This window comes from Mustelus asterias, chromosome 8, assembly GCF_964213995.1.
Source record: "Mustelus asterias chromosome 8, sMusAst1.hap1.1, whole genome shotgun sequence".
NCBI classification, from domain to species: domain Eukaryota; kingdom Metazoa; phylum Chordata; class Chondrichthyes; order Carcharhiniformes; family Triakidae; genus Mustelus; species Mustelus asterias.
In genome coordinates this window covers 38,645,374-38,673,271 of record NC_135808.1, presented here as the reverse complement: position 1 = coordinate 38,673,271, position 27,898 = coordinate 38,645,374, and the positions used below count along the sequence as shown (strand labels likewise).

Genomic DNA, 27,898 nt, shown 5'->3' with positions numbered 1-27,898 from the left:
TCTCAGTCTCTCACACACACAGGTGCACATGTTCCTGTTTCTCCTCTCACTCACACATGTACTTGCCTCTCGATCTCACATTTGCACATTCACACACTACCCTCACACACACTACTCTATCTCACAGACATATTCACACACTTTGTCACCCATACTCTCTCCTCTCTTTCACTCACACCCATACACAGAATCTCTCTCTCGCGCACACACACACTCCTCCTTTTCCATCTCTCTCTCACAGTCAATTCTATCTTACACACACATACACATATACACGCCACACACTCACAAACATGCAACTGTTTCTCCCACACAAGCACGCTCACAGATTGACCACAATTGCTCTCCGACAAACAAAAATGTGTACTCTATCTCACGGATACACACAATCCTCTTTCTCTCACATGCACACAAACATGCCCATCCCCATCCAGGCCTAGCTCGCATCACAAATGCTACTAGTCCTGTCTCACAGCATGGATGCCCAACCCATCTCCTATTACTACATTCTGCTATTTACTTAATGTCACTATCAGAACCCCCCCCTAGTCCTTCACACTACCATTAACATTCCTCTGTCTTGTGCCCTACACATCTTTGCTGCAGTGTCTTTCAGCTCCTACCTCTTCTGCCCTTTTAAACAATTTCCTTCAACAGTACCTTCCAAACATGACCACTCCCAGCAAATACCTGGGAATACCACCATCTGGAAGTGCCCATCCAAGCCAATCATCCTGACTTGCAGCTATAATGTCATTCCTTCACTGTTGCTGGGTCAAAATCCTGGAACTCCCTCCATAACAACACTGCGGGTGTACCTTCACCTCTGGCTGTTGCAGTTCAAGAAGGCAGTTCATCACTTTTACAAGGGCAACTGGGGATGGGCAATAAATGCTTGTATGATCAGCGACACCCACATTCCATAAATTAATTTTAAAAATCATGTTTGGAAAGTACTGTTGAAGGAAACTTGGTGCATCTTTTAGATGGTACAAATGGCTGCCACTGTGTGTAACTGGTAGAGGGATTGAAGGTTTGTGGAAAGAGCAGCGAGCAATCAAGTGGGCTGCTTTGTCTTGGATAGTTTTGAGCTTTTTGAGTGTTGTTGGAGCTGCACTCATCCAAGCAAGAAGAGACTATTCCATCACAGTCCTGACTTGTACCTTGTAGATGGTGAACAGGCTTTGGAGAGTCAGGAGGTGAGTTACTGCAAGATTCATAGTTTTTGCCCTGCTCCACTAGCCACAGTATATATATATATATATGGCTAGTTCAGTTTCTGGCATTGGTAACCCCCAGGATGTTGATAGTAGGAGATTCTGTGATGGTGATGCCAATAATTGTCAAGGAGTGATAGTATGTGAAAAGAAAAATACTTGTGAAGAAATATAGAAAGAGGAAATCAAATGTATCACCAACCCGAACTGAATCACTAAGTGGAGCAGGTGCAACAGACCATATGATCACCACGAATAGAGGGTGGGGCCAGAGCGGGACCGACGTGAGCTCCGACCAATGAGGAAAATGACCGTGAGTCGGTTGGAACCACATTACCCATAGTGCATGTGGGCCTGGTCAGTGAGGAGGAACAGCAGAATGTAATCAGAGGAGAGCCAGCCCGCAATGCCTGATGGGAGCTGTAGTTCTGTCGCGCGCAGCTGCGGTTGGCGCCCAGCGTTCGGGAGTTGAAATGTGAAGAAGCGCGAGCCTGTGTGGCTGTCACGTGGGCGGGGCTGGAATTGGGTCATTGCTGAATATGAGAAGGTGAGGTGTAATTATCTGGGAGGGGCAGAGATACATTGATTGAAATGTCTTTTAATGTCTTCTTTAAAGATTTTACCTGAAGGCCTCGGCCTTTCCCAAAAGCCTGGGCTTGGATTTGATAGTTTTGCCCAGTGCTGTGTCTGATAGCTGAATTTGGGATGTGCAGTCTGAGTGACTGCAGTGTATCTAATTTCCCAGGATAAACCAGAACCCTTCAATCAGCTACACTGAAGCAATATTTTCCTTGGCTTCCAGCACTTCCTGCCCAGTGGGTTTTCTTCAGAAAATGTAGAAAAACAAAGGAAGAAATTTCAAAGTCTCCATTGAATTAACATTTCTCCTGAGTGTTTTTTTTATATTAAGCACATACTCTAAGTGTAACATTAGTCTTTGTCTGCACAACATGAGATCATGGTGAATTGATAGCCCGTTTTACACTCTGCCAGACTATCTTTTCTATTGCCCTCACAGTGCCTGGGAAGATGGCGGTCTGGGTGGAGGAAAGAAAGTAGCTACGTTGTCTGCTCCTGGTCACTATCTAGTGTCCCTGCTCGAAACAGTGTGACAGTCATGTGAGGAAATAGGAAAGACTTGTATCTGATTCTCCACACAGGGGAATCACAGACTTGAATCTGATCCCCATACAGGGGAATAGCAGACAGGCACTCATTGGAACAGTCTCTAACAGAGAAGTCAGTCCCTTCAGCAATGGAGGGGGAGTTGGAGGAACTCATATTTCTTTTTCCTGTTTTACAGAAGTATTGCACCGTACTACACAAGAGAATACAGACAGGATAGACACCGCCGTAGACCCTGACCATCACCCAATGAGCAACTGCACAACTTGGAAGACATCCAGTCCTTTCACAGCATTGCTCAACACCGAGAAGGTTGAGCAGTGAAATCGTCATCTGAAAATCAGTTGGGTCAGGGAAACTTTGACATATCATCAGATGTGAAACTGGTCAGTGGTGTGGAACCTTCCATCAGAACCATCCTTTCCAATAGTTTGACTTTGGGTGATCTGTAAGGGTGAGGTCGGGAAGAAGTGTGAGTGTGCTCCAAGTGTGATAAGAGCTTCATTAATCGAGCCTCGTGAACCAGTGACCCATTTCTACAGTTGAGACAAGTGTGAATTATGTGAGGAGGGCTCCACAGGCTCATAAGATCACCTAAGAAGCAAACTGCATCTGTTACAACAACTGTTGCCACAAGGACAGCCACATGGCAGGGAAGCGATTCAAGTGTGAGATTTGTGATAAAGGTTTTGTGACGTCTACGAGGCTCTTGAGGCACCAGGTGATTCACACGGGGGAGAAACCATTCACGTGCAAGTTGTGTGACAAATCATTCTCGGTGTCATCGAACCTCCGCAGACACCAACACGTTCACACAGGGTTGAAAGCCTTCACATGCAAAGTGTGTGATAAATCATTCTCTGTATCATCGAGCCTCCGTAAACACCAACGCATTCACACAGGGGAGAAACCCTTCACGTGTGAGGTGTGTAAGAAATCATTTACTGATTCATGGAGCCTCCGTAAACACAAACGAGTTCACACGGGGGAGAAACCTTTCACGTGCGAGGTGTGTAAGAAATCGTTCTCGGATTCATCGAGTCTCCGCACACACCGTCGCACTCACACGGGGGAGAAACCATTCACATGTGAGATGTGTGAAAAATCATTCTCTGATTCCTCGACCTTCCGTGTTCACCAGCGTGTTCACACAGGAGAGAAACCATTCACGTGCCAAGTTTGTTACAGATCATTCTCCGTGTCATCGAACCTCCGCAAGCACCAACGTCTTCATGCGGGGGTGCAAGAGAAACCTTACAGGTATGATGTTTGTAAGATGACTTTCAACCAGCACTCTGATCTCCTGTCACACCAGAGGATTTGCACAAGGGAGAAACTCTTCACGTGTGAGGTGTGTGACAACTCATTCTCTGATTCATCAATCCTATGTGAACACCAATGTCTTCGGACAGGGGAGAGACAATTCACACGTGAGGTGTATGACAAATCGTTCCTGGATTCATCGAATCTCTGTAAAGACCAATGCTTTTACACAGAGGAGAAAGAGAAACCCTTCAAGTATGATGTCAGTAAGATGGCTTTCAATCAACACCCCAATTTTCTATCATGCCAGAGGATTCGAACCGGCGAAAAACCCTTCACGTGCGAGGTGTGTAATAAATTATTCTCAAACTTATGGGTTTCTGCGTACACCAACATATTTATACATATGGTATGTGACAAATCATTCCGAGTCACCTTCCCTCTGCACACAGCAACACATTCACACAGGAGACAAACCACACACATATGCAATGCGACAAAAAATTCAGACTAGTCAGCTCTCCGCGCTCACCAGTGAGAAATCATTCATATGCGAGGTGTGCAGCAAATTATTCTCTGTCTCCAGACACCAGCACATTTGCACTGTGGCTCATCTTCTTTGCTTACACTGAGAGTTGTCTGCTTTATTTATTCTCCAGTGCTCACACAGGGGAGCTGCCCTTCCAAAGAACTGTCTGTCTCAGCAGTGTCTGTCTCCAACCTCTCCCACCATCAGTCCAATTGTTTCAAGAAAGTCAATTTAATCTTTGACCAGATCTCCTAATATCACCAAAAGAAGACATATGCATAGAAACTCCTGCTTATGCACACATTTCCCTGTGATGGAGAAGAGGGCAATATTTGAATATTAAATATATATATATATGTTAATTTCTGAAACTTTAAATCCTACTTTGAGTTTAAAATACATAAAATACATAATACATAAACACATTATGTTTCTTTACTCATTTTATGAGCTGTTGTAAAGTGCAGTTGTCTTGGAGATGGCTCTGACTTTGTCATAAGATTAATCTCGAATCAGAAGTCCCTTTGGGTGCAGGCTGAAAGCTGTCTCCAACACTTGGAAAATATGTCACCACAGCACAGCAAAGTCAATCTTTTTGATTAAACAATTAAACTAAATCAAATTAACTGAGGGACAAATTAAAAGGGGCAGCCCCCAAAAAGAAGGGAACCGCTCGAAACAAAAGACAAAATAGAAAGGAAATTTAAAACATCAAACTAAAATGTGATTAAAGGGGGATAATACACCTCAGCCCATGCGATACCCAGTGGGCAGGGAAGGCATCAACAGTGCCCGCATGCTCCCTCTCCAGGGACACCTGGCCGTGAATGTAGCCGCGGTAGAGAGACAGACAGTCGGGTTGGACAACCCCCTCAGACGCCCGCTGCTTGTTGATGCAGCAAAGTTTGGACCATGATTTCTCTTTCATTTTCATTTATTCCTTCAGGTAAAGTTGGCCCATAACACCCAGGAGTGCTCTTTGACTGGAGGGCGGGTTCCATACATCAAGGAGTTGACAGAACAGGAGGAGTTCACGAGGAAGCTGTTTGGCCTCTCCAACTCCACGATAACCAATGGCGGATCAGAAATGGGGATGAGTGAAGGTGATGTCAGCAGCTGCGTATTTAAACATTAAGGAGAGTTAATTTACGTGACAAAAGATAATTGTGATTTTCTTCCTCTGACAGATACACAGGGGTCCATGGACACATCAGATGGTGATGGAGGAGAGTTGGTAGCAGCATCCGAGATTCCTGAAAGGGCCAATGAGGAAGGGATGGAGGTGAATACCTCACAGCAATGTGCCGTGGCAGCTGCAGTGGAGGAGGGAGAGGAGTATCAGGAGGGTGAGATGTCTGATTTTGAGAATAGTATTGATGAGTTAAACTTAAATATTGTGGTTATGGTGAAGGAAGAGGCCTGTGATGCTTTAGCTGCTGTCGTGGAGGGAGGGCACTCAGAACCTTCTGGAGGTGAGGAACCTGCAGCTTTGGGAGCAGAAGCTCCACTGTCTCCATGAGCACACGGACAACATTAGACCCATGCTGCTGATGAAGAAAATGAAGATGAACTGAAACTTCTGGAGCATCAGGAACAAGTTCAAAGAACAGAGAGTTTTCAGGCCACTTCTAACTTGCTTCAACAATATTTTAAGATACATTAGCTAGAATCCACAAAGATACAAATGAGATTATTCAGCACCATCTACAAAGAAACAATGAGGTTCTTGGCAGCTTCTGCAAAGAAACAATGAAACTTTGAATGAAATGAGGCAGATTCTGTCTCGGATTATAGCGCCTGCACCTTCTGGCCAGCAGCAGCCCAGTGCAGCGACATCTGCTGCTGGACATGCCTCTGACACAGAAGAGATCACATCATGGGGATGAGGGAGACACAGAAGAAATTAGGGTCCCTCCCTCCCTCCAACATCTGCTCCTCGACCTCATTATTTCCCTCCTTTTTTATCATGAGGGATATTTTTCTGTCTTTTTGGTTGGATTTTTGCCACAAAAGCGAGACTCTCTGTCATTGGGACAATGTAGGCTCTCTGTCATTCGGATAACAGAACACAGCACGTTCCATTTTCCTGGGATCAGAAATGAGCTGGGTTGGGGTTTGCATATTTGCCAGAGGTTGCAGTCTGTAGAAATCAGCAGCTGCCTTTCCTCATGTGGTTTGGGACGAGAGGTGTCCGAAACCCAATGTGTGCATGTTAAACCTGTTAGGAGCTGATTTAAAATCATGGATTATTTTGGCTCAATAGGGTGTCCTTGTGAAGAGGAACGGTAACCCTTTGGATATGGTCACCGGACACCTGTAGGGAGAGGGGGGTGTAAACTGCCCTTTGGGAAAAGCAACATGTCCTTTGAGATGTCGTAAAAGTAGACGTGAATGTGCGTAGAAAATTCATAACCCCATTAGAACTGAGAGCTCACTGCAACTGTCAAAAAACAATTGTCATGTGGGATGGCACGGTGGCACAGTGGTTAGCACTGCTGCCTTACAGCAGGGTTCGATTCCAATCTTGGGTGACTGTCTTTGTGAAGTTTGTGTGTTCTTCCAGTGTTTGCCTTAGTTTCCTCCGGGTGCTCCGCTTTCCTCCCATAGTCCCAAGATGTGTACGTTAGGGGAATTAGTGGGGTAAATATGTGGGGTTACAGGGATAGGGTGGGCTGCTGTCAGAGAGTCAGTGCAGACTCGGGCCAAATGGCCTCTTGCTACACTGTAGGGATTCTATGATTCTAAGTGTAAAGATCTGTGTCTGTTGACATAAGCCTCAGGGATTAACTGGTTTAATGTTGATGACAGATTTCACAACCATTATCACACTGGAATGCCTGCCATTTCACAGCTTGATTGACAGCTCCATATGGTGATGGATACTTTGAAGTGGGACTATGAATTTCAGTGCTTGTTTTTACAGGGAATGAAATTGAGTGAAATGTTTGTTATTTTGTGGCATAATGTAATTGAAGAAAAGTAAATGTAGTAATTGAGTTTTAATGAATGAATATTGTTTTAAAACAATGAAGTCAGCAACGGACACTTAGAACTCTGATTTGATTTATTATTGCCTCATGTATTGCGATACGGTGAAAACTATTGTTTCTTGCATGATATACAGACAAAACATACCATTCATAGAATACATGGGGGAAAGGAGAGGGTGCAGAATATAGTGTTGCAGTTACAGATAGGGTGTAGAGAAAGATCAACTTAATATATAGTAGATCCATGCAAAAGTCTGATGGCAGCAGGGAAGAAGCTGTTCTTGAGTCGGTTAATATGTGATCTTAGACTTTTGTGTCTTTTTCCCAACAGAGGAAGGTGGAAGAGTGTGTGTCTGGGGTGCGTGGGGTCCTTGATTATGCTGCCTGTTTTTCCGAGGCAGCAGGAAGTGTAAATGGAGTCATTGGATAGAGGCTGGTTTGCGTGATGGACTGGGCTGCCCTCACAACCCTTTGTAGTTTCTTGCGGTCTTGGGCAGATCAGGAGCCATACCAAACTGTGATACATCCAGAAAGGATGCTTTCTATGGTGCATCTGTAAAAATTGCTGAGAGTCGTAATGGACATGTCGAATTTCCTTAGACTCCTCAGAAAGTAGAGGCATTGATTGGCTTTCTTAAGTATAGCGTCAGTGTGGAGAGACCAGAACAGGTTGTTGGTGATCTGGGCATGGAGAAGCTTGAAGCTCTCGACTATTTCCACTTCATCACAGAGGCATATCCTCCACTATGTTTTCTGAAGTTGATGACTATCTCAATTTTACTGACATTGAAGAGAGATTATTGTTGTTGCACCATTTCACCAGATTCTCTACCTCTTTCCTGTACTCCTCGTCGTTGTTTGAGATCGAACCCACGAGGGTGGTGTTTGGTTTTATTTAACCTCCTCACGGGTCCTGAGGTCTACCCATAGTGGACAATGGGGGAGTGGCCATTGATTGTGTAAGGGCATGTGATGTTTGAGTTGGCACTAAGTTGGCATAGTGGCTATTAAGTGGTAAGTGGAGTGGGTGAGGGCAGAGGTTGGCATGGAGCGTATGAGGAGCCGTGGGGTGGATAGATGCCTAAATTAGCATGGAAATTATGGGGAGAGCAAGAAGGGCCATAGTCAGGGATAGAATATAGGATCATAGAAGATATGAGGGGTGGGGGCAAGTGGCATTGTTTGGCATGGATGGGATATGGAGAAGGTGTGAGGGTGACAGCTGTTTTATATTTCTCTTTTTAAATTTTGATACAGTGCCGGGTCTCCAAGATAAGCCTTCCACCCAGCATTATCCTGACTCATTCCAGAGTCACCCAACCCAACTCCCAGGGTACTCCCCCATCCTGGAACAAAAATCCCAACTTCCAGGCCGTTTCTCCTGGGGTGGGTTTGCTCCAATCAAACAGCTCAGCACAAAGCACCGAGTAAACAGGTCTCTCAGCTGGATCTTCTCACACACCATAAGGGGCATTTCCACACCTGATTCCCCACAGGATAGTCAGACTGCCTGAACATTAGTGTGGGATATTAGGTGATGGAATTCATAGGAATCTTGATCCATCACTTACCGAATGTTCATTCCTGTGTAGATTACAAGATGCCATCTCTTCAAAAAAAATTCATCCTTCCCTGGTAACCATTTGGCAGAAATTTCTGGTGTGGGAATAATATTTTTACATCCTCAGTGTGGGATGTGTAACCTTGTATGTATTTGACAGCAGATCAAAGGAGGAAGATACATAGCATCCAAGTCAGTGGTGACGTGTAGTGATGGGATCAGTACATGCACAAGAGAGAGGGGCACATCAGAGAGCAAGAGAGGACAAGATACTTACAGCCCTGCCTTTTCCAGGGCTCACCTCCTGCGGAGGTTCAGTTTCCCTTCTCTTCAATTTCAGCCACTTAACATTCACCTTGTCCTCATCCATTCACCTCTCCCAGTTCCTCTCCTGCGCTGTCCCATTTGAGAGTGATATTGTTCAGTATGCAGTACACTAGGATGATCGTGACCATTCCCTCTCTTTCTGGGGAATATTTTGATCCACCCCAAAGTGTACCTGATACCGGAAACAGTTCTTCAACATCCCACCAGCTTCTCTCTAAGCTGCCCCAGAGAGACACGGGCAGAAATAAAAAACAACAACACCTTAGCAACTCAAACACAAAGACAACATTGACATTTGCAGCTCCAACTAGTTACCGCTTGAAATTAAATCAAACTTTCTGGCTGCCAGTTTACAGGGGGAAAGCATTTCTGTACAGAGCCTTGGGACTTGAACTGAATCTAACACAACAGAAAAATTCAAAGTTATTGTCAGCCACGGTTTAGTGAGCACTCTCGTCTCTGAGTCAGAGGTTTGAGGGTTCAAGTCACACATTACAACATTAACTACATTTCAAAAATCTTTCATTCGCTGTGAAGTGCTTTCGGATGCCCATGAATTTGTGAAAGTTGATAAATAAAAGCAAATCTTTCTTTCTTGGGGAAATGTTATGATTCCTGTGAACTGGAAATTCTAAACTTGGCGAAAGTATACCATCCCCCAGTGACATTGACCAATATATTGTGTACAGGACTCTTACTGTAGGCTTCTAAGTGTTTCAGGGAACAGAAACACGCCATGCTGACAAAACAGGTGGTTCGGTTAAGACTAGAAGGACATTAATTTATTGTGATTTAATAATCCATACAGAAGATCGATAATTCAGCAGACAAAGAACAAAGAAATTCAGCTGACACCAACTTTCGACTCAACTAAAATAGCAAAACATTTGAAAAACACTCGAGCTCTTTCCCAAAACATGAAATGAATCTTGGAAGAGTGTAGGTTGAAAGTGTCACATTTTTCTTACATTGAAGTATGATGGGCTTAGGGAACTCAGGTCTGTAGAGACTCACCCCCACCATCCTCAGGATAGTAGTCCTCCCAGACAGGTGAGGAAAAACATTACCCATGGCATTAGTCAAACACCCATCAGTTGAAGACAATCTTTCTACAATTCACATCAACTAAAGCAGGCCCTGATTCTACCCCAGACCCACTCCTGAGAGCTGGCTCACTTTACTAACATACTCACATATACACCAAGGGAAACTCTCAGTACTACAGACAGAAGTTTCTTTAAAGTCCCTGCGCTTTAGTCTAGCTCCCAATTCTGATGGTCAGAAGTGACACAGAATGGAGTTCATTTCCATCCTGCAAACCCACCACTGGCTACAGAGATCCAGTGGTCACATGTAAATTTAAATTTAATTGAGGTGTTTAAGATGATTAAACAAGTTGATAGAGTAGTTGAGAGAAACTATTCCCCTGGTGGAATAGTCCAGAACAAGGGAACAGAGCTTTAAAATTAAAGCTGGGCTGTTCAGGGATGATTTCAGCAAACACTTTTTCACAAAACAGGGACTGAAATCTGGAACTCGCCCCACAAAAATATGTTGAGGCTGAGAGTCAATTGAACATTTTCAAAACTGGTTGATAGATCATGGGATTGTTCCAGTTTCACTAAATTTCTCTTGATTTGATCTCTCCATTCTCATCTCCAACAATTGGTCAGTTTCATCCTCTTCAACCTCAAGCTGAGCTTCTGACCCCATACCCGCTCCATCATAAAGATCACCGACTTCCCCCTCTGTAACTTTGCCCATTTCAAACAGCCTATCCACCCCCATATTAGTCCATCCTCATCCATGCTATTGTTGCTTCTGGACTAGACTAGGCCATTCCAACGGTCACACAGCCTTATTTCACACCAGTGTGGATCTTGAAGGCTCCTGTTTCAGATCTCCTACCCAAGACAGTTAGAGTCATATCATCATGAAGCAATTGCAGGATTGTGATGGTGTTTCTTCAATATTTATATCATCAGAACTCAATCTGTATTGTTTGTAATCTCTTTGTGAAATTTTGTATACGGCTCTAGACTGTGCAGCCATGGTGTATTAGAACTCTTGATAAAACTCGTAAATAAACAGTTGGTTTTAAACTCTGAAATTCTTCATCTGGCTACTTGAAGGGAACAAAGTCTAATAAGCTGATAGCTGATATCAACAACCTCATAACAGTTGTCCTCTGACATTCCCTCCAATCCTCAAGGTACTGACCTGGAGTACAGACTGTGGATATTGATTGGCCTCTAGTGCTCTGTTCGAGTGGCCATTCAGCATGTGTAGACCCAGACAGTGAATGTTGTGAGACAATGGAGACTGTCACAGCCGAGACACATCCTGCCCTCCCCCTGACTTCCCAGCTATGCTCACTGATGAGGAACAGGATTCCTGGCTTATTCTCCCTCTCCATAGACCAGAGATGCACTGGAGAGTAAACAACATAGAGTCATCTATGTAGGGGAAGCAGGTGAGCCGGCTCCAAGTCCATGCGGAGATGTTGGTGTTCGGCAAGAGAGTGAAACAATCCTGACAAATGTCACATTGGAATGATTCTTCTCCTGTGTGGGTTCACTGATGTTCCAAGAGATCCAGCCACTACGTGAAGGCTCTATTACAGAATTCACACCAATAGGGTTTCTTTGCTGCGTGTGTTGATGGTCAGAATATATGCTGAATGTGTGAAAGTCTTGTCAAACACTCATGCCAGCGTGTCTGCCTCCACCACCCTACTTGGCAGCGCATTCCAGGCCCCCACCACCCTCTGTGTAAAAAACATCCCTCTGATGTCTGAGTTATACTTCGCCCCTCTCAGCTTGAGCCCGTGACCCCTCGTGATCGTCACCTCCGACCTGGGAAAAAGCTTCCCACTGTTCACCCTATCTATACCCTTCATAATCTTGTATACCTCTATTAGATCTCCCCTCATTCTCCGTCTTTCCAAGGAGAACAACCCCAGTCTACCCAATCTCTCCTCATAGCTAAGACCCTCCATACCAGGCAACATCCTGGTAAACCTTCTCTGCACTCTCTCCAATGCCTCCACGTCCTTCTGGTAGTGCGGCGACCAGAACTGGACGCAGTACTCCAAATGTGGCCTAACCAGCGTTCTATACAGCTGCATCATCAGACTCCAGCTTTTATATTCTATACCCCGTCCTATAAAGGCAAGCATACCATATGCCTTCTTCACCACCTTCTCCACCTGTGTTGCCACCTTCAAGGATTTGTGGACTTGCACACCTAGGTCCCTCTGTGTTTCTATACTCCTGATGACTCTGCCATTTATTGTATAACTCCTCCCTACATTATTTCTTCCAAAATGCATCACTTCGCATCTATCCGGATTAAATTCCATCTGCCACCTCTCCGCCCAATTTTCCAGCCTATCTATATCCTGCTGTATTGCCCGACAATGCTCTTCGCTATCCGCAATTCCAGCCATCTTCGTGTCATCCGCAAACTTGCTGATTACACCAGTTACACCTTCTTCCAAATCATTTATATATATCACAAATAGCAGAGGTCCTAGTACAGAGCCCTGCGGAACACCACTGGTCACAGACCTCCAGCCGGAAAAAGACCCTTCGACCACTACCCTCTGTCTCCTATGGCCAAGCCAGTTCTCCACCCATCGAGCCACTTCTCCTTGTATCCCAAGAGTAACTAGGGAGAGAGTAGGACCTCTTGAGGATCAACAAGGTCACCTATGTGTGGATCCACAAGAGATGAGTGAGATTCTAAATGAATGTTTCTTATCAGTATTCATTGTTGAGAAAGGCACGGATGTTGGGGAACTTGGGGAAATAAATATTGATGTCTTGAGGAGTGTACTTATAACAAAGGAGATGCTGGAAGTCTTAAAGCACATCAAGGTAGATAAATCCCCGGGACCTGATGAAGTGTATCCCAGGACATTGTGGGAGGCTAGGGAGGAAATTGCAGGTCCCCAGGCAGAGATATTTGAATCATTGATAGTCACAGCTGAGGTGCCTGAAGATTGGAGGGTGGCAAATGTTGTGCCTTTGTTTAAGAAGGGCTGCAGGGAAAAGCCTGGGAACTACAGGCCGGTGAGTCTCACATCTGTAGTGGGTAAGTCATTGGAAGGTATTTTGAGAGACAGGATCTACAGGCATTTAGGACTGATTAGGGACAGTCAGCATGGCTTTGTGACTGTAAAATCATGTCTCACAAATTTGATTGAGTTGTGGTAACTAAGAAAGTAGATGAGGGCAGTGCAGTTGATATTGCCTACATGGACTTTAGCAAGGCCTTTGACAAGGTACCACATGGTAGGTTGTTGCATAAGGTTAAATCTCACGGGATCCAGGGTGAGGTAGCCAAATGGATACAAAATTGGCTTGATGACAGAAGACAGAGGGTGGTTGTAGAGGGTTGTTTTTCAAACTGGAGGCCTGTGACCAGTGGTGTGCCTCAGGGATTGGTGCTGGGTCCACTGTTAGTTGTCATTTATATTAATGATCTGGATGACAATTTAGTAGGCATGGTTAGAAGTTTGCAGATGACACCAAGATTGGTGGCATAGTGGACAGTGAAGAAGGTTATCTAGGATTGCAATGGGATCTTGATCAATTGGGCCAGTGGGCTGACAAATGGCAGGTGGAGTTTAATTTAGATAAATGCAAGGTGATGCATTTTGGTAGACCAAACCATGACTTACTCAGTTAACAGTAGACATTGGGGAGAGTTATAGAACAAAGTGATCTAGGGGTACAGGTTCATAGCTCCTTGAAAGTGGAGTCACAGGTGGACAGTGTGGTGAAGAAGGCATTCGGCATGCTTGGTTTCATTGGTCAGAACATTGAATACAGGAGTTGGGATGTCTTGTTGAAGTTGTACAAGACATTGGTATGGCACACTTGGAATACTGTGTACAGTTCTGGTCACCCTATTATAGAAGAAAGGATATTATTAAACTAGAAAGAGTGCAGAAAAGATTTGCTAGGATGCTACCAGGACTTGATGGTTTGAGTTATAAGAAGAGGCTGGATAGACTGGAACTTTTTTCTCTGGTGCGTATGATGCTTAGGGGTGATCTTAGAGGTCTACAAAATAATGAGGGGCATAGATCAGCTAGATAGTCAATATCTTTTCCCAAAGGCAGTGGAGTCTAAAACTAGAGGGCATAGGTTTAAGGTGAGAAGGGAGAGATACAAAAGAGTCCAGAGGGGCAATTATTTCACAGAGGATGCTGAGTGTCTGGAACAAGCTGCCAGAGTTAGGAGTAGAGGCGGGTACAATTTTGTCTTTTAAAAAGTCTTTAGACAGTTACATGGGTAAGATGGGTATGGAGGGATATGGGCCAAATGTGGGCAATTGGGACTAGCTTAGGGGTTTAAAAAAAAGGACGGCATGGACAAGTTGGACCGAAGGGCCTGTTTCCATGATGTAAACCTCTATGACCTTGAGAAAGATTTGTCTCACACCTAGCATAGAAATGCTTCTCCCCAGTGTGAATGTGTTGGTGTCTTCAGAGAATCAAAGATCTTTAGCACAAACATCACACTTGAAGGGTCTCTCATCTGCGTGGATTCTTTGATGGGCCAAGAGGTTTGATAACCGTTTGAAAGCTTTGTCACACATCTCACATTTGAACAGTTTCTCCTCGAGATGCACAAGTTAGCATGAAGGTATGATAACTACGGAAATGATTTAGCGCACACCTTACTCATGAATGGTTTTTACCCAATGTGACTGTGTTGGTGTGCTTAGACAGTAGATGTCAGTAAGAATGATACGTTGCACACCTCGCATCTGAATGGTTTCTCCCATGTGTGAATGTGTCGGTGCCGACAAAGGGAATTTGACTCCAAAAATGCAAATTACACATGTCACAGAAGAATGGCTTTTCCCCAGTGTCTCAGATGGTTGATATACGTGAGGATGATTTGTCAACTCCTTACAAGTTTTTCCACTGTGTGACTACAATGGTGTACGTGGAGGGACATTAACTGTGTGACTGCGTTGGTGTGTGTGTGGAGATTCAACGACTGTGAGAATGATTCTTTGCGCATTTCACACTTGAAAGGTTTCTCATCAGTGTGAATACGTTGGTGTACCAGGGTCGATGACCAAGAGAATAATTTCTCGCACAGTTGAAACTTAAGTTGTTTCTCCTTCATGTGGCTGTTCAATAGATGCACCTTGTCTGTTAAGAAAATGTAAAAGCTTGTGGATACCTCCTCGCACATCAGTCAGCCTCTCGTAGGAATGAGTCAATGATTCATGAGGCTCAAAGAATGATTGAAGCTCTCACCACACGTGGAGTCCACTCACACTTCTTCCCAGTCTCAGCCTGATTGCTCACCCACAGCTCAACCTTCGGAAGGGTTGGTTCTTATGGAAGGCTCCACACCACTGACCAGTTTCCGATCTGATGATAGGTGAAACCTGCCCTTACGTGACCAGATGTGGATCCACTGAATCGGTTTCACTGCTCAACCTTCTCCATGTTGAGCATATCCTCTCTGTATTCTCTGGTATTGTATGGTGCAATCCTTCTGTAAAACAGGAAAGGAAAATGTGATTTTACTCAAACATCCTCTCCTCCTTTGCTGAACAGTAAGAAGTCTCACAACACCAGGTTAAAGTCGCAGGAGCAGTGCTCCAAAAGCTCATGATTCCAAATAAACCTGTTGGACTTTCAACCTGGTGTTGTGAGACTTCTACCTGTGCCCACCCCAATCCAACATCAGCATCTCCACATCCTTTGCTGAAAGAGCTGACTCCTCAGTTTGGGACTGTTCCACAGTGAGTGCCAGTCTGCTATTCCCTTATGGGGGGACCAGATGCAAGTCCTTTCTTTTTCCTCACTTGCCAGTCACACACACTCTATTTCCAGCAGAAACATTGGATAATGACCAGGAGCAGACAATGTGGCTACTCCTCGCTGTCCACGGGGATGGTGCCAGAGGACTGGAGAGTGGCAAATGTTGTTCCTCTGTTTAAGAAAGGGAATAGAAATGACCCTGGTAATTATAGACCGGTTAGTCTGACTTCGGTGGTTGGTAAATTGATGGAAAAGGTCCTTAGGGATGGGATTTACGACCATTTAGAAAGATGCGGATTAATCCGGGATAGTCAGCACGGATTCGTGAAGGGTAAATCGTGCCTCACAAATTTGATAGAATTTTTTGAGGAGGTAACTAGGTGTGTTGATGAAGGTAGGGCGGTTGATGTCATATACATGGATTTTAGTAAGGCGTTTGATAAGGTCCCCCATGGTCGGCTTATGATGAAAGTAAGGAGGTGTGGGATAGAGGGAAAGTTGGCCGATTGGATAGGTAACTGGCTATCTGATCGAAGACAGAGGGTGGTGGTGGATGGAAAATTTTCGGACTGGAGGCAGGTTGCTAGCGGAGTGCCGCAGGGATCGGTGCTTGGTCCTCTGCTCTTTGTGATTTTTATTAATGACTTAGAGGAGGGGGCTGAAGGGTGGATCAGTAAATTTGCTGATGACACCAAGATTGGTGGAGTAGTGGATGAGGTGGAGGGGTGTTGTAGGCTGCAAAGAGACATAGATAGGATGCAAAGCTGGGCTGAAAAATGGCAAATGGAGTTTAACCCTGATAAATGTGAGGTGATTCATTTTGGTAGGACAAATTTAAATGTGGATTACAGGGTCAAAGGTAGGGTTCTGAAGACTGTGGAGGAACAGAGAGATCTTGGGGTCCATATCCACAGATCTCTAAAGGTTGCCACTCAAGTGGATAGAGCTGTGAAGAAGGCATATAGTGTGTTAGCTTTTATTAACAGGGGGTTGGAGTTTAAGAGCCGTGGGGTTATGCTGCAACTGTACAGGACCTTGGTGAGACCGCATTTGGAATATTGCGTGCAGTTCTGGTCACCTCACTATAAGAAGGATGTGGAAGCGCTGGAAAGAGTGCAGAGGAGATTTACCAGGATGCTGCCTGGTTTGGAGTGTCGGTCTTATGAGGAAAGGTTGAGGGAGCTGGGACTGTTCTCTCTGGAGCGGAGGAGATTGAGGGGAGACTTAATAGAGGTTTATAAAATGATGAAGGGGATAGATCGAGTGAACGTTCAAAGACTATTTCCTCGGGTGGATGGAGCTATTACAAGGGGGCATAACTATAGGGTTCGTGGTGGGAGATATAGGAAAGATATCAGAGGTAGGTTCTTCACGCAGAGAGTGGTTGGGGTGTGGAATGGACTGCCTGCAGTGATAGTGGAGTCAGACACTTTAGGAACATTTAAGCGGTTATTGGATAGGCACATGGAGCACACCAGGATGGTAGGGAGTGGGATAGCTTGATCTTGGTTTCAGATGAAGGTCGGCACAACATCGTGGGCCGAAGGGCCTGTTCTGTGCTGTACTGTTCTATGTTCTATGTTTATTTACTCTGCCCAAACCCCATCTTAGCAGGCAGAGGTTGGGGGGAGGGGTGATGGGAAAGACAGTCACATGGCTTGCAAAACACAGTAAAGGAGGCCATTCAGCCCATGCACCAACTCTTCGGAAAAAAACTTACTGCGGATGCTGGAATCTGAAATCAAAAGAGAAATTGCTGGAAAATCTCAGCAGGTCTGGCAGCATCTGTAAGGAGAGAAAAGAGCTAACGTTTCGAGTCCAGATGACCCTTTGTCATCTGTATTGCTGTATTGCTCTAAAAATGATCCAGTGTTATTGTTTGATTTTTAAAAATAAAATGTCCTTATTGATGAACCTGTCGTCAAAGACTCTTCGAAAGTTCATCTGCCAAGGCCCTGTCCCTCTACCCTCACGTATTTAAAATACATTTCAATAAATGTGTCTCTGTCCCTCCCAGATAATCACACCTCACCTTCTCATATTCAGTAATGACCCATCAACAAAATTCAGCCTGTAAATCAGAAGGGAAATGCTTCCAATAAACACACTCAATATCCAACACACAGCTCCAATCAAACAGCTCCGCGCTCTGATTGACGGCTCTCACAGCCAATCCGGACAGATGGAACAGTCGAGCCGCCCAAAACCTCCAGGTTAACGATTTCGCGCAGCCATTCCACAGGAAGGGGCGGGGTCTCGCGGGCTCCGCCCAGTTCTGCGCAGTCTCTTTCAGTATGTGGAGATGCCGGCGTTGGACTGGAGTAAGCACAGGAAGAAGTTTAACAACAACAGGTTAAAGTCCAACAGGTTTATTTGTGGCTTTTGCTACCAAATAAACCTGTTGGACTTTAACCTGGTGTTGTTAAACTTCTTTACAGTCTCTTTCAGGACAGACATTCACACGATCGGAATCGTGTCCTGCGCAGTGAGGAGCGGCAGTATGGGGAATCAGGGAGGAGCAAGCCCGCGGTGCCTGATGGGAGTTGTAGTTCTGCCGCGCGCAGCGGCGGTTGTCTCCCAGCGTTCGGGAGTTGGAATGTGAGGAAGCGCGAGTCCGAGCGGCTGAATCGAATTGAAAAGCAGAGATTGACCGTTGGGAGGAACCAGAGCGATGGCGGTGGGAAGATTCACCATTGCAGGAAAAATCGCATCAGTCTCAATGACTGGAGAACACAGAAGAGTTGTAGGAGGAGGACAGTGTGGTTGGCCATGTCAAAGGCACAGTAAGAAGTCTCACAACACCAGGTTAAAGTCCAACATGTTTATTTGGTAGCACAAGCTACAAGCTTTCTGAACGCTGCCCCTTCATCAGGTGAGTGGTCTCACCTTATGAAGGGGCAGCGCTCGGAAAGCTTGTGGCTTTTGCCACCAAATAAACCTGTTGGACTTCAACCTGGTGTTGTGAGACTTCTTACTGTGCTTACTCCAGTCCAACGCCGGCATCTCCACATCATGTCAAAGGCTGCAGAGAAGTTGCTTCTCTCTCCACAGATGTTTCCTGACCTGAGGATTTCCAACATTTTCTGAATCTCGATCAGATTTCCAGCATTCACAGGATTTTGTCCCATTGGATTCCAAGAGCTGTTTGTGTGCACTTTAGGGAAGTGTGGACCATGGGCTGATTTGATGGAACTTTGAAAATGATAACGGTTTGTTGTCATGACTTCATGTGGGCAAATTATTTCATTTGGAGAGGTTAGGGAGGATCAATGGTCATATTTACAAACTGCAAGGGCAGAACTACAGATTCATCAACAAGGACATTTTATTTTTAAAAAAATCAAACAATAACACTGGATCATTTTTGGAGGAACAGAATTAAAAAGGAGTTGGAGAAACCAAAAGAGAAAATGTTGGAAAATCTCAGCAGGTCTTTTTTCTCACTTGCCAGTCACATATAGATGTTGCCAGACCTGCTGAGAGTTTCCAGCATTTTCTCTTTTGGTTTCCAGCATCCGCAGTAATTTGCTTTTAAGGAGTTGGAGAAGGTGCAAAAAAAATTGATAAGTATGATATTGAGAATTAAGAGATTGTAACAATCAAGGAAGACTAAACAGGCCTGCACTCTTTTACCTAGAAAAGAGAAGGCGAAGGGACATCAGAAAAATCTTTAAAATTATGAATTATAAAATGAAGAATTTGGGAGTAAAAGGATGGAAGTTTTCACTTGTGTGGGGGGCAAACGTAGGGCCCAGAAATTTAAGATTGCCAATAATAAATTATTCTGAATTCCTCATTCAACTTATTTTAAAAGCGAATGATTGGAATGTGGAAGTTGTTTCCAGAGATAATGATTGAGACAAATAGTTTTGATGTATTTGATGAGAAACCAGGCAAGTAGATGAGGGAGAAAGGAATAGAAGGTTCTGCTGATGGGGCGAGATAAAATAGGTCGGGAGAAAGCTCAAGTTGAGCACAACCACTGGTAGAAAACAGATGGGCCATGTGGTCTGTTTCTGTGCTTTAAAAACTAGCATCAAAACAAAATATGCAGGAAACACTCAGCAGGTCTGGCAGCTGCTGTGGAGAGAAACAAAACTAACTCATCGGTTTGAGATGACCTTTCATTAAAAACTATGTTGGCTGATGGGATGTCTCTTCATTTTGTCATAAAAAAACTCCTGCACAGCACCCCCTCCCCAACCCTCATCTCCCTGCACCTCTCCATTCTGACTGTCACACCAACATGCCCAAAGGGGAATTGAGACAGCAGCTGAAATTGGTCAGGTTTTATTCAGATGGGACAATGACAAGTTTAAATCCCCACCTGATCTGTTGCTCAAAGTCGCCTCTTTTTCATCTGTCAGTTTCCCAAGCTTCAGGAAACTCATGTTACTCCAGAAATATTTGGATTGGCTGTGAGAGACGTCAATCAGAGAGCCCACCCACTCTGCCCATTCCCTCCTCTTCCTCTTTCACAGCTGCTTCACTTCCTGTAGGGACTGAAAACCAAGTGAGGAGATGGTGAGTGAAGGAGCAGAATTTATAATCATTACATTGCATAATCTCCACACTAATGTTCAGGCAGTCTGACTATCCTGTGGGGAATCAGGTGTGGAAATGCCCCTTATGCTGTGTGAGAAGATCCAGCTGAGAGACCTGTTTACTCGGTGCTTTGTGCTGAGCTGTTTGATTGGAGCTGTGTGTTGGATATTGAGTGTGTTTATTGGAAGCATTTCCCTTCTGATTTACAGGCTGAGTTTTGTTGATGGCTCATTGCTGAATATGAGAAGGTGAGGTGTAATTATCTGGGAGGGGCAGGGACACATTTATTGAAATGTATTTCACCGGTCAGTTTCCCAAGCTTCAGGAAACCTATGTTACTCCAGAAATATTTCTTTAAAAATTTTACCTGAAGGCCTCGGCCTTTCCCAAAAGCCTGGATTTGGATTTGTTAGTTTTGCCCAGTGCTGTGTCTGATAGCTGAATTTGGGATGTGCAGTCTGAGTGAGTGCAGTGTATCTAATTTCCCAGGATAAACCAGAACCCTTCAATCAGCTACACTGAAGTAATATTTTCTATTTAGGAAAACAGGGAGAGAAATTTCAAAATCTCCATTCAGTTAACATTTCTGATAGATAGGCACTCACTCTGAAACAGTCTGTAACTGAGGAGTTAGTCCCTTCAGCAAAAGAGGAGACTTGGAGGAAATCATGTTTTCTTTTCCTGTTTTACAGAAGGATTGTGCTGCACTATACCAGAGAATACAGAGTGAATAGACACTGCAGATAGATCCTGACCATCACCCAAGGAACAACTGCACAATTGTGGAAAGACATCCAGTTCCTTCACAGCATTGCTCAACAGAGATGGTTGGGCATTGAAACCATCATCTGGAAATAGGTCAGCTCAGTAAAGCTTTGACATACCATCAGATCTGAAACTGGTCAATGGTGTGGAACCTTCCATCAACCCAACCTGACCAAAGGATCAGCTGCGGGTGCTCGATCAGGGTGAGGCTGGGAAGAAGTGTGAGTGGCTCCAAGTGTGGTGAGAGCTTCAATCATTCATTGAACCACATGAACCATTGACTCATTTCTATAAATCAGAGGCTGTTCAAATGTGATGTGTGAGAAGAGGGCTCCGCAGACTCACATGATCTCCTACCACAAGGTAAATCTGTTGCGTAATTGTTAACATAAGGACAGTCACATGGAAGAGAAACCATTGAAGTGTGAGGTGTGTGACCAAGACTTCACACAATTATCAGCCCTCATTAGACACCAACGGATCCACACTGGGGAGAAGCCTTTCAAGTGTGACGTGTGTGAGAAATCATTGTCGGACGCATGGCATCTTCGCTCACACCAACGCATTCACACAGGGGAGAAGCCATTTCGGTGTGAGGTGTGCAATAAAACATTTCCACAGTCATCAACATTTCGCGTACATCAACGGATTCACACTGGAGAGAAACCATTCACATGTGAAGTGTGTGCGAAATCATTCCCATGGTCATGGACTCTCCTGAAACACCAGCGCATTCACACAGGAGAAAAACCGTTCACCTGTCAGGTGTGTAACAAATCCTTCTCACAGTCCTCAAACCTCCGCTCACACCAACGTATTCACACTGGAGAGAAGCCATTCAGGTGTGAGGTTTGTCAGAAAACATTCTCGGAATCATCGAACCTTCGTGTACATCTGCGCATTCACACCGGGGAGAAGCGGTTCACATGCAAGGATTGTAACAAGGCCTTCACACAGTTAGCGAGCCTCCTGGCCCATCAGAGAATCCACACAGGAGAGAAACCCTTCAAATGTGAGGTTTGTGATAAAGCTTATACTACATCCGCGAAGCTTCTGATGCACCAGAGGATTCACACTGGGGAGAAACCCTTCAGGTGTGAGGTTTGTGAGATGTCATTTATCGAATCCTCTGAACTTCTAACACACCAGAGGATTCACACAGGGGAAAAGCCATTCCAGTGTGAGGTGTGCGATAAATCATTCTCACAGTCATCGAATCTGCACACCCACCAACGCCTTCACACAGGAGAGAAGCCATTCAAATGTGATATGTGCAATAAATCATTTGCATGCTTATCGACCCTCTGCAGACACCAACGCATTCACACAGGGGAGAAACCATTTACATGCGAAGTCTGCGACAAACTATTCTTGCAGTTATCAAGCCTCCGTGCACACCAGCGCATTCACACAGGTGAGAGACCATTCACATGCAAACTGTGCAACAAATCATTCTCACATATGATCAACCTCCGCGTACACCAACGCATTCACACAGGAGAGAAACCATTCACATGCAAGGTTTGTCACAAAGCTTTCACACAGTTATCCAGCCTCACCAGACATCAGACAATCCACACAGGGGAGAAACCCTTCAAGTGTGAGGTTTGTGATAAAGCTTTTGCAACATCTACAAGGCTTTTGATGCACCAGAGAATTCACACAGGAGAGAAACCGTTCAGGTGTGAGGTCTGTAATAAGGGCTTTTCACGATCATCGGAGCTAGTGAGACACCAACGTGTTCACTCAGGGGAGAAGCTGTTCCCTTGAGAGGCCTGTGAAAAAACCTTCACACAGTTATCAAGCCTCCTGCAACATCAGACAATCCACACACGGGAGTAACACTTCAAATTTCTGGGATCCAATGAAGCTTTTGTATGCCATTGAATTTCTTGGGACACAATAGCATTCACACACAGTAGAAACTGTTCAGGTGCTATGTTTGCGATGAGGTGTTCACCCACTCCTCTGATCTCCAGAAGCACCAGTGGATCCACACTGGAGAGAAGCCATTCAAGTGTGAGGTATGTGAGCAGGTTTTCACACAGTCAGTATAATTCCTGGTCATTCAATACACTCACACAAGAGAGAAACCCATTCAGTGTAAGTTCTGTAATAAAATCTTGACACAGTTTTGGACCTCGAACACCAGTGACCTTACATGGGAGACAAACCTTTCCAGTGTGACGTGTGCCAGGATTGTTTCACCTACCCCTTTCTCGCCAAACACTGACATCTCTACACAGATTTGGAATCGGCTCACCTGCTTCCCTTACACTGAGAGTTGTCTGTGTTGTTTACCCTCCAGTGCTCACACAGGGGAGCTGTCCTTCTAAAGCACTGTCTGTCTCAGCAGTGTCTGTCTCCAACCTCTCCCATCATCAGTCCAATCATTTCAAGATGTTCAATTTATCCTTTGGCTAGATTGCCAAACATCACCAAAAGTAGACATCAATATGTATAGAAGCTCCTGTATAAACTCAGCATCCTTTCAGTGCAGCGTCAGGTGCAAGTCACTCTGACTTTCACACTGGCCAAGAAGGCAATCAGATACTTAGGTGGTTAGAAAGGCTTCAGCTTTTGATCTACCAGCACAAGCACCCGGGGGAGGAGCCATTTCTGGGGTAGTAATGGAGGGACTTCAGTTAGCCTCAGCATCTCTGGTCTAAGGGGGAGAATCAGCCTGGATTCCCGTTCCTCATCAGTGAGCCCAGCTGGGAAGTCAGGGGGAGGGCAGGATGTGTCTCGGCTGTGACAGTCTCCATTGTCTCACAACATTCACTGTCTGGGTCTACACATGCTGAATGGCCACTTGAACAGAGCACTAGAGGCCAATCAATGTCCACAGTCTGTTCTCCAGGTCAGTACAATGTCCAATGTGAGAGGACAATTTTTATTTATAGAGCGCTTTAATGTAGTCAAACATCCCAAAGTGTTTCATGGAGACGTAATCAGGGAAAAATTACCACCCAGACAAAGAAGGAGATATTAGGAGGGAATATCACAAATATGGTCAAAGAGGTGGGATTGAAGGAGTGTCCTAAAGGAGGGGAGAGAGATAAAGATGCGGAAACAGTTAAAGAGGGAATTCATGAGCATGGAACCTGGATGGCTGAAGACACAGCCGTCAATGGTGAAGTGAAGGAAGTGGGGGATGTACTAATGGCCAGAATTGGAAGAGCGCAGAGACCTCGGAGGGAGGTGGGGTTAGAGGTGACAGAGATAGGGAGGGGGTGAGGCTATGTAGTAATCAGTACTTGAGCATAAGAATTTTAAATTGGAGGCACTAGGGACTGGGAACCAGTATAGGTCAGTGAGCACAGGGGTGATAGGTGCGTGAGTTAGGATAAAGACCGCAGAGTTTTAGCTGACCTGAAATTTCTGGAGGGCGGAAGATGTGAAGCTGGACAGGAGAACATTGGAATGGTCCAGTCTAGTCCAGAAGCAACAACAGCATGGATGAGGATTTCAACAGCAAATGGACTAATGCGGATGTTGGTGGGGTGTTGGAAATGGGCAATGTTACAGAGGGGGGGAGTAGATGATCTTTGTGATGGAGAAGATATGGGGTTGAAAGCTCACCTGGAGGTTGAAGAGGATGACAGTTGTTGTGGAGATGAGTGGCGAATGTAATGAATGTAAAAACGGTAGTTATCCCATGATCTGTCAACCAGTTTTGAAATGTTCAATTGACCCCCCAGCCTCAGCAGATTTTTGTGGAAGGGAGAGAGTTACAAATTTCCAATTCTCTTTTTGTGAAGAGTGTTTGCTGACATCACCCCTAAAAGCCTAGCTCTAATTTTAATGCTCTGTCCCTTTGTACTGGACTCTCCCACCAGAGGAATAGTTTCTCTCTAACTACTCTATCAACTCGTTTAATCATCTTAAACACCTCAACTAAATCACCCATTGATTTTCCACGTGACCACTGGATCTGTGTCATCATTGGTGGGTTTATATAATGGAAACAAACTCCATCCTGTGTCACTGAAGTTTGGTGTCATTTCTGACCATTGGAATTGGGAGCCAGACTAAAGCACAGAGATTTTAAAGAATCTTCTGTCTGTCATATTCTGAGAGAGTTTCCCCTGATGTATGTATGTGTTAGCAAATTGATCCGGCTCTCAGAATTGGATATGGGTATGTAAATAATAAACAGATCCTCTTCAGGCGATGGGTTTTTGACTAATACCATGGGTAATGTTTGTACTCTCCTGTCTGGGAGGACTACTATCCTGAGTACAGTGAGGGAGTGGGGGTGAGTCTCTACAGACCTGAGTTCCCTCAGCCCATCATACCTCGATGTAATAACAGTGTGATATGATCACCTTACACTCTTCCAAGATCTATTTCATGTTTTGGGAAAGATCTTGAATCATTTTCAAATGCTTTGTTACTTTGGTTGATTCAGAGTTTGGGGTCACTTGAATATTGTGTTGTTGTTTGTCTGCTGTTTTACCAATCTTCTGTATAGATTTATAACTTTCAATAAAGTCATGTTCTTCTAGCCTTAACTCAAACTACTTGATTTGTCAGCATGGTGTGTTCCTATTCACTGAAACACTCAGGAGCCTACAGTAAGAGTCCTGTACAAAGTATATTGGTCAATGTCACTATGGGCTGGTGCACTTTCTCCTTCAATGTGTTTAGAATTTCCAGTTCACAGTAAGCATAATATCTCCCTCAGAAAAAAGAACTTGCATTTATAAATTGAAGAAGGGAAAGGGTTAATGTTTTTTGTACTCAAAGGGTTAATGGATTTTGTACCTAGAATGTATCACAAACATAACCCTTCATTGTGGCTAATCTCCCCAGATTTATACTGCTTCTGACATCAATGGAAGTTATTTATTCTTTAACTTTTATTCTTATAACGATAGACAATCAAATATAAATGTTTGTAAAGTCTTACCTTTTCTACAAGCTTATGTGTGATTTGAACAAAGAGAGCCGCTACAAGATGTGGAGTGCGATACGGCCGTTTGACAGGAAGACTCCCCGCTGGGACAGCTGCAATTGCGCCGGTAACTTCAAAGGAAAGCTGCGGAAGCGCAGGAAACCGAAGACTGCTTCGTGACCTGAGAATGCCAGATACAATCTGGTTTATGGTCAGAGGCTGCCAGATGCACCATGCTTCGTGACCAGAGGCTGTAAAATGTACTTTTGATTCGTGACTGGTCTGGAGTTTGCTTCGTGATTAGTATTAGAAGCCATGCTGTATAAATATCCCCACTTTCTTGTGTTCAGGGAGAACTTTGGCTTTCTGCTTTCAGGGGTCAGGTTCTCCCACAAGCTTGTGAGAATAAAGCCTTACTGTATTTTGACTCAGACTAGTCTCAGAGGTATTTTTTACCTACAACAAAATCAACTTTCACAAATCCAAGAAAGCACTTTACAGTCAATGAAGAGATTTTTGAAGTGTATCAGTGTTGTAAAGTGTGACTTGCACTCACAGACCTCTGATCTAGAGACAAGAGCGCTACCTAAGTCACAAGTGACAATAACTTAGATTCAGTTTCTAATGCAACAGAAATATTATAAGGGGCTAAGTCCCAAGGCTGTATACAAAAATGCTTTTTCCCCCTGAAAACTGGCAGCTGAAAAGTTTGATTTGCTTTAAAGTGGTAACTAGTTTGAGTTGCAGATGTCAGTGTTGTCTTTGTCTGGGTTGCTGAGTCCGTGTCTCTCTGAACAAAGTAAGAAGTCTCACAACATTAGGTTAAAGTCCAACAGGTTTATTTGGCAGCACTAGCTTTCGGAGACTCACAGGCATTCAGCCTCTGATCTTCGGGTAAGCGTTCTCCAAGGTGACCTTCATGACACGACAGTGCAGAATCGCTGAGCAGAAACTGATAGCCAAGTTCTGCACACATGAGGATGGCCTCAACTGGGATCTTGGGTTCATGTCACACTGTCTGTAACCCATACGACTTGCCTCGGCTTGCAAAATCTCACTAACTGTCCTGACTGGAGACAATACATACCTCTTTAACCTGTGCTTGGCCCTCTCTCCACTCACATTGTCTGTACCTTTAAGACTTGATTACCTGTAAAGACTCACATTCCAACCATTATGTTGTAAATTGAGTTTGTGTCTATATATGCCCTGTTTGTGAACACAGCTCTTCACTCACCTGATGAAGGAGCCAGGGACTCCGAAAGCTAGTGCTGCCAAATAAACCTGTTGGACTTTAACCTGGCGTTGTGAGACTTCTTACTGTGCTTACCCCAGTCCAACGCCGGCATCTCCACATCATCTCTGAACAAAAGCAATGTGTCGAGAAAGAAGGAAGAGAGAAAAAGAGAGAAACTAGTAGGATGTTGAAAAACTGTTTCAGGTACTGGTTACACCTGGGGGTGGATCACAGTATTCACCAGACAGAGAGAGAATGATCATAATCATCCTAGTGTGACGCACCCTGCACAATATCACTCAAATAAGGTCTCGACTGGGACAGCCCAGGAGAAGATGGCTTTATTTTCAAAACCTCTAGTTTCACACTTTTAGTACACACACACTTTATGAAATCTACACATGTAAATATAAGAGTAGTATAGTCCATTCCAGTCCTTCCACTATTGAAATTCTTTCTTTCATCAAAGTCATGACAAGGCATCAGTAATCATGTTCTCTCTTCCTTCTTTTTCGACACACTGTTTTTGTTCAGCTGCTTCCTCTTTCATTTCCAAAAACCTTCTTTAGTCCTTAATCCTGCTATGATTCCAAGTCCATGCTCAATTTTGTGGTTATGATTATAAATTAGTTCTGGTAACGTCTTCAGA

The 27,898-nt window shown here is 44.4% G+C and overlaps 3 protein-coding genes across 5 annotated transcripts in view; all 3 read left to right on the top strand.

Moving 5' to 3' along the window:
* The first annotated feature begins 1,629 nt into the window (after positions 1-1,629).
* Positions 1,630-7,175, top strand: LOC144497074 (uncharacterized). 2 transcript variants are annotated; one of them, XM_078217816.1, is made up of 4 exons: positions 1,630-1,764; positions 2,521-3,951; positions 5,081-5,237; positions 5,322-7,175. In XM_078217816.1, exons 2-4 carry the CDS (start codon positions 2,989-2,991, stop codon positions 5,651-5,653), a joined length of 1,452 nt encoding a protein of 483 aa, XP_078073942.1. In that variant the 5' UTR covers positions 1,630-1,764; positions 2,521-2,988; the 3' UTR covers positions 5,654-7,175. The 2 variants fall into 2 exon arrangements, with proteins under 2 accessions (XP_078073942.1, XP_078073943.1); XM_078217817.1 differs by having other exon boundaries at positions 1,671-1,764; positions 2,524-3,951.
* Positions 7,176-20,296: 13,121 nt separating this feature from the next.
* Positions 20,297-26,444, top strand: LOC144497078 (uncharacterized). Of its 2 annotated transcripts, none has more exons than XM_078217824.1 (2): positions 20,297-20,329; positions 21,043-26,438. In XM_078217824.1, exon 2 carries the CDS (start codon positions 21,518-21,520, stop codon positions 22,883-22,885), a length of 1,368 nt encoding a protein of 455 aa, XP_078073950.1. In that variant the 5' UTR covers positions 20,297-20,329; positions 21,043-21,517; the 3' UTR covers positions 22,886-26,438. The 2 variants fall into 2 exon arrangements, with proteins under 2 accessions (XP_078073950.1, XP_078073951.1); XM_078217825.1 differs by having other exon boundaries at positions 20,321-20,598; positions 21,043-26,444.
* LOC144497101 (uncharacterized) overlaps positions 20,309-27,898 on the top strand; it is a 99,902-nt gene continuing 92,312 nt past the window's right edge. Inside the window, exon 1 of the mRNA XM_078217880.1 lies at positions 20,309-20,329. The gene's annotated coding sequence lies outside the window, so the exon portion shown is untranslated. The remainder of the gene's footprint in view (positions 20,330-27,898) is intronic.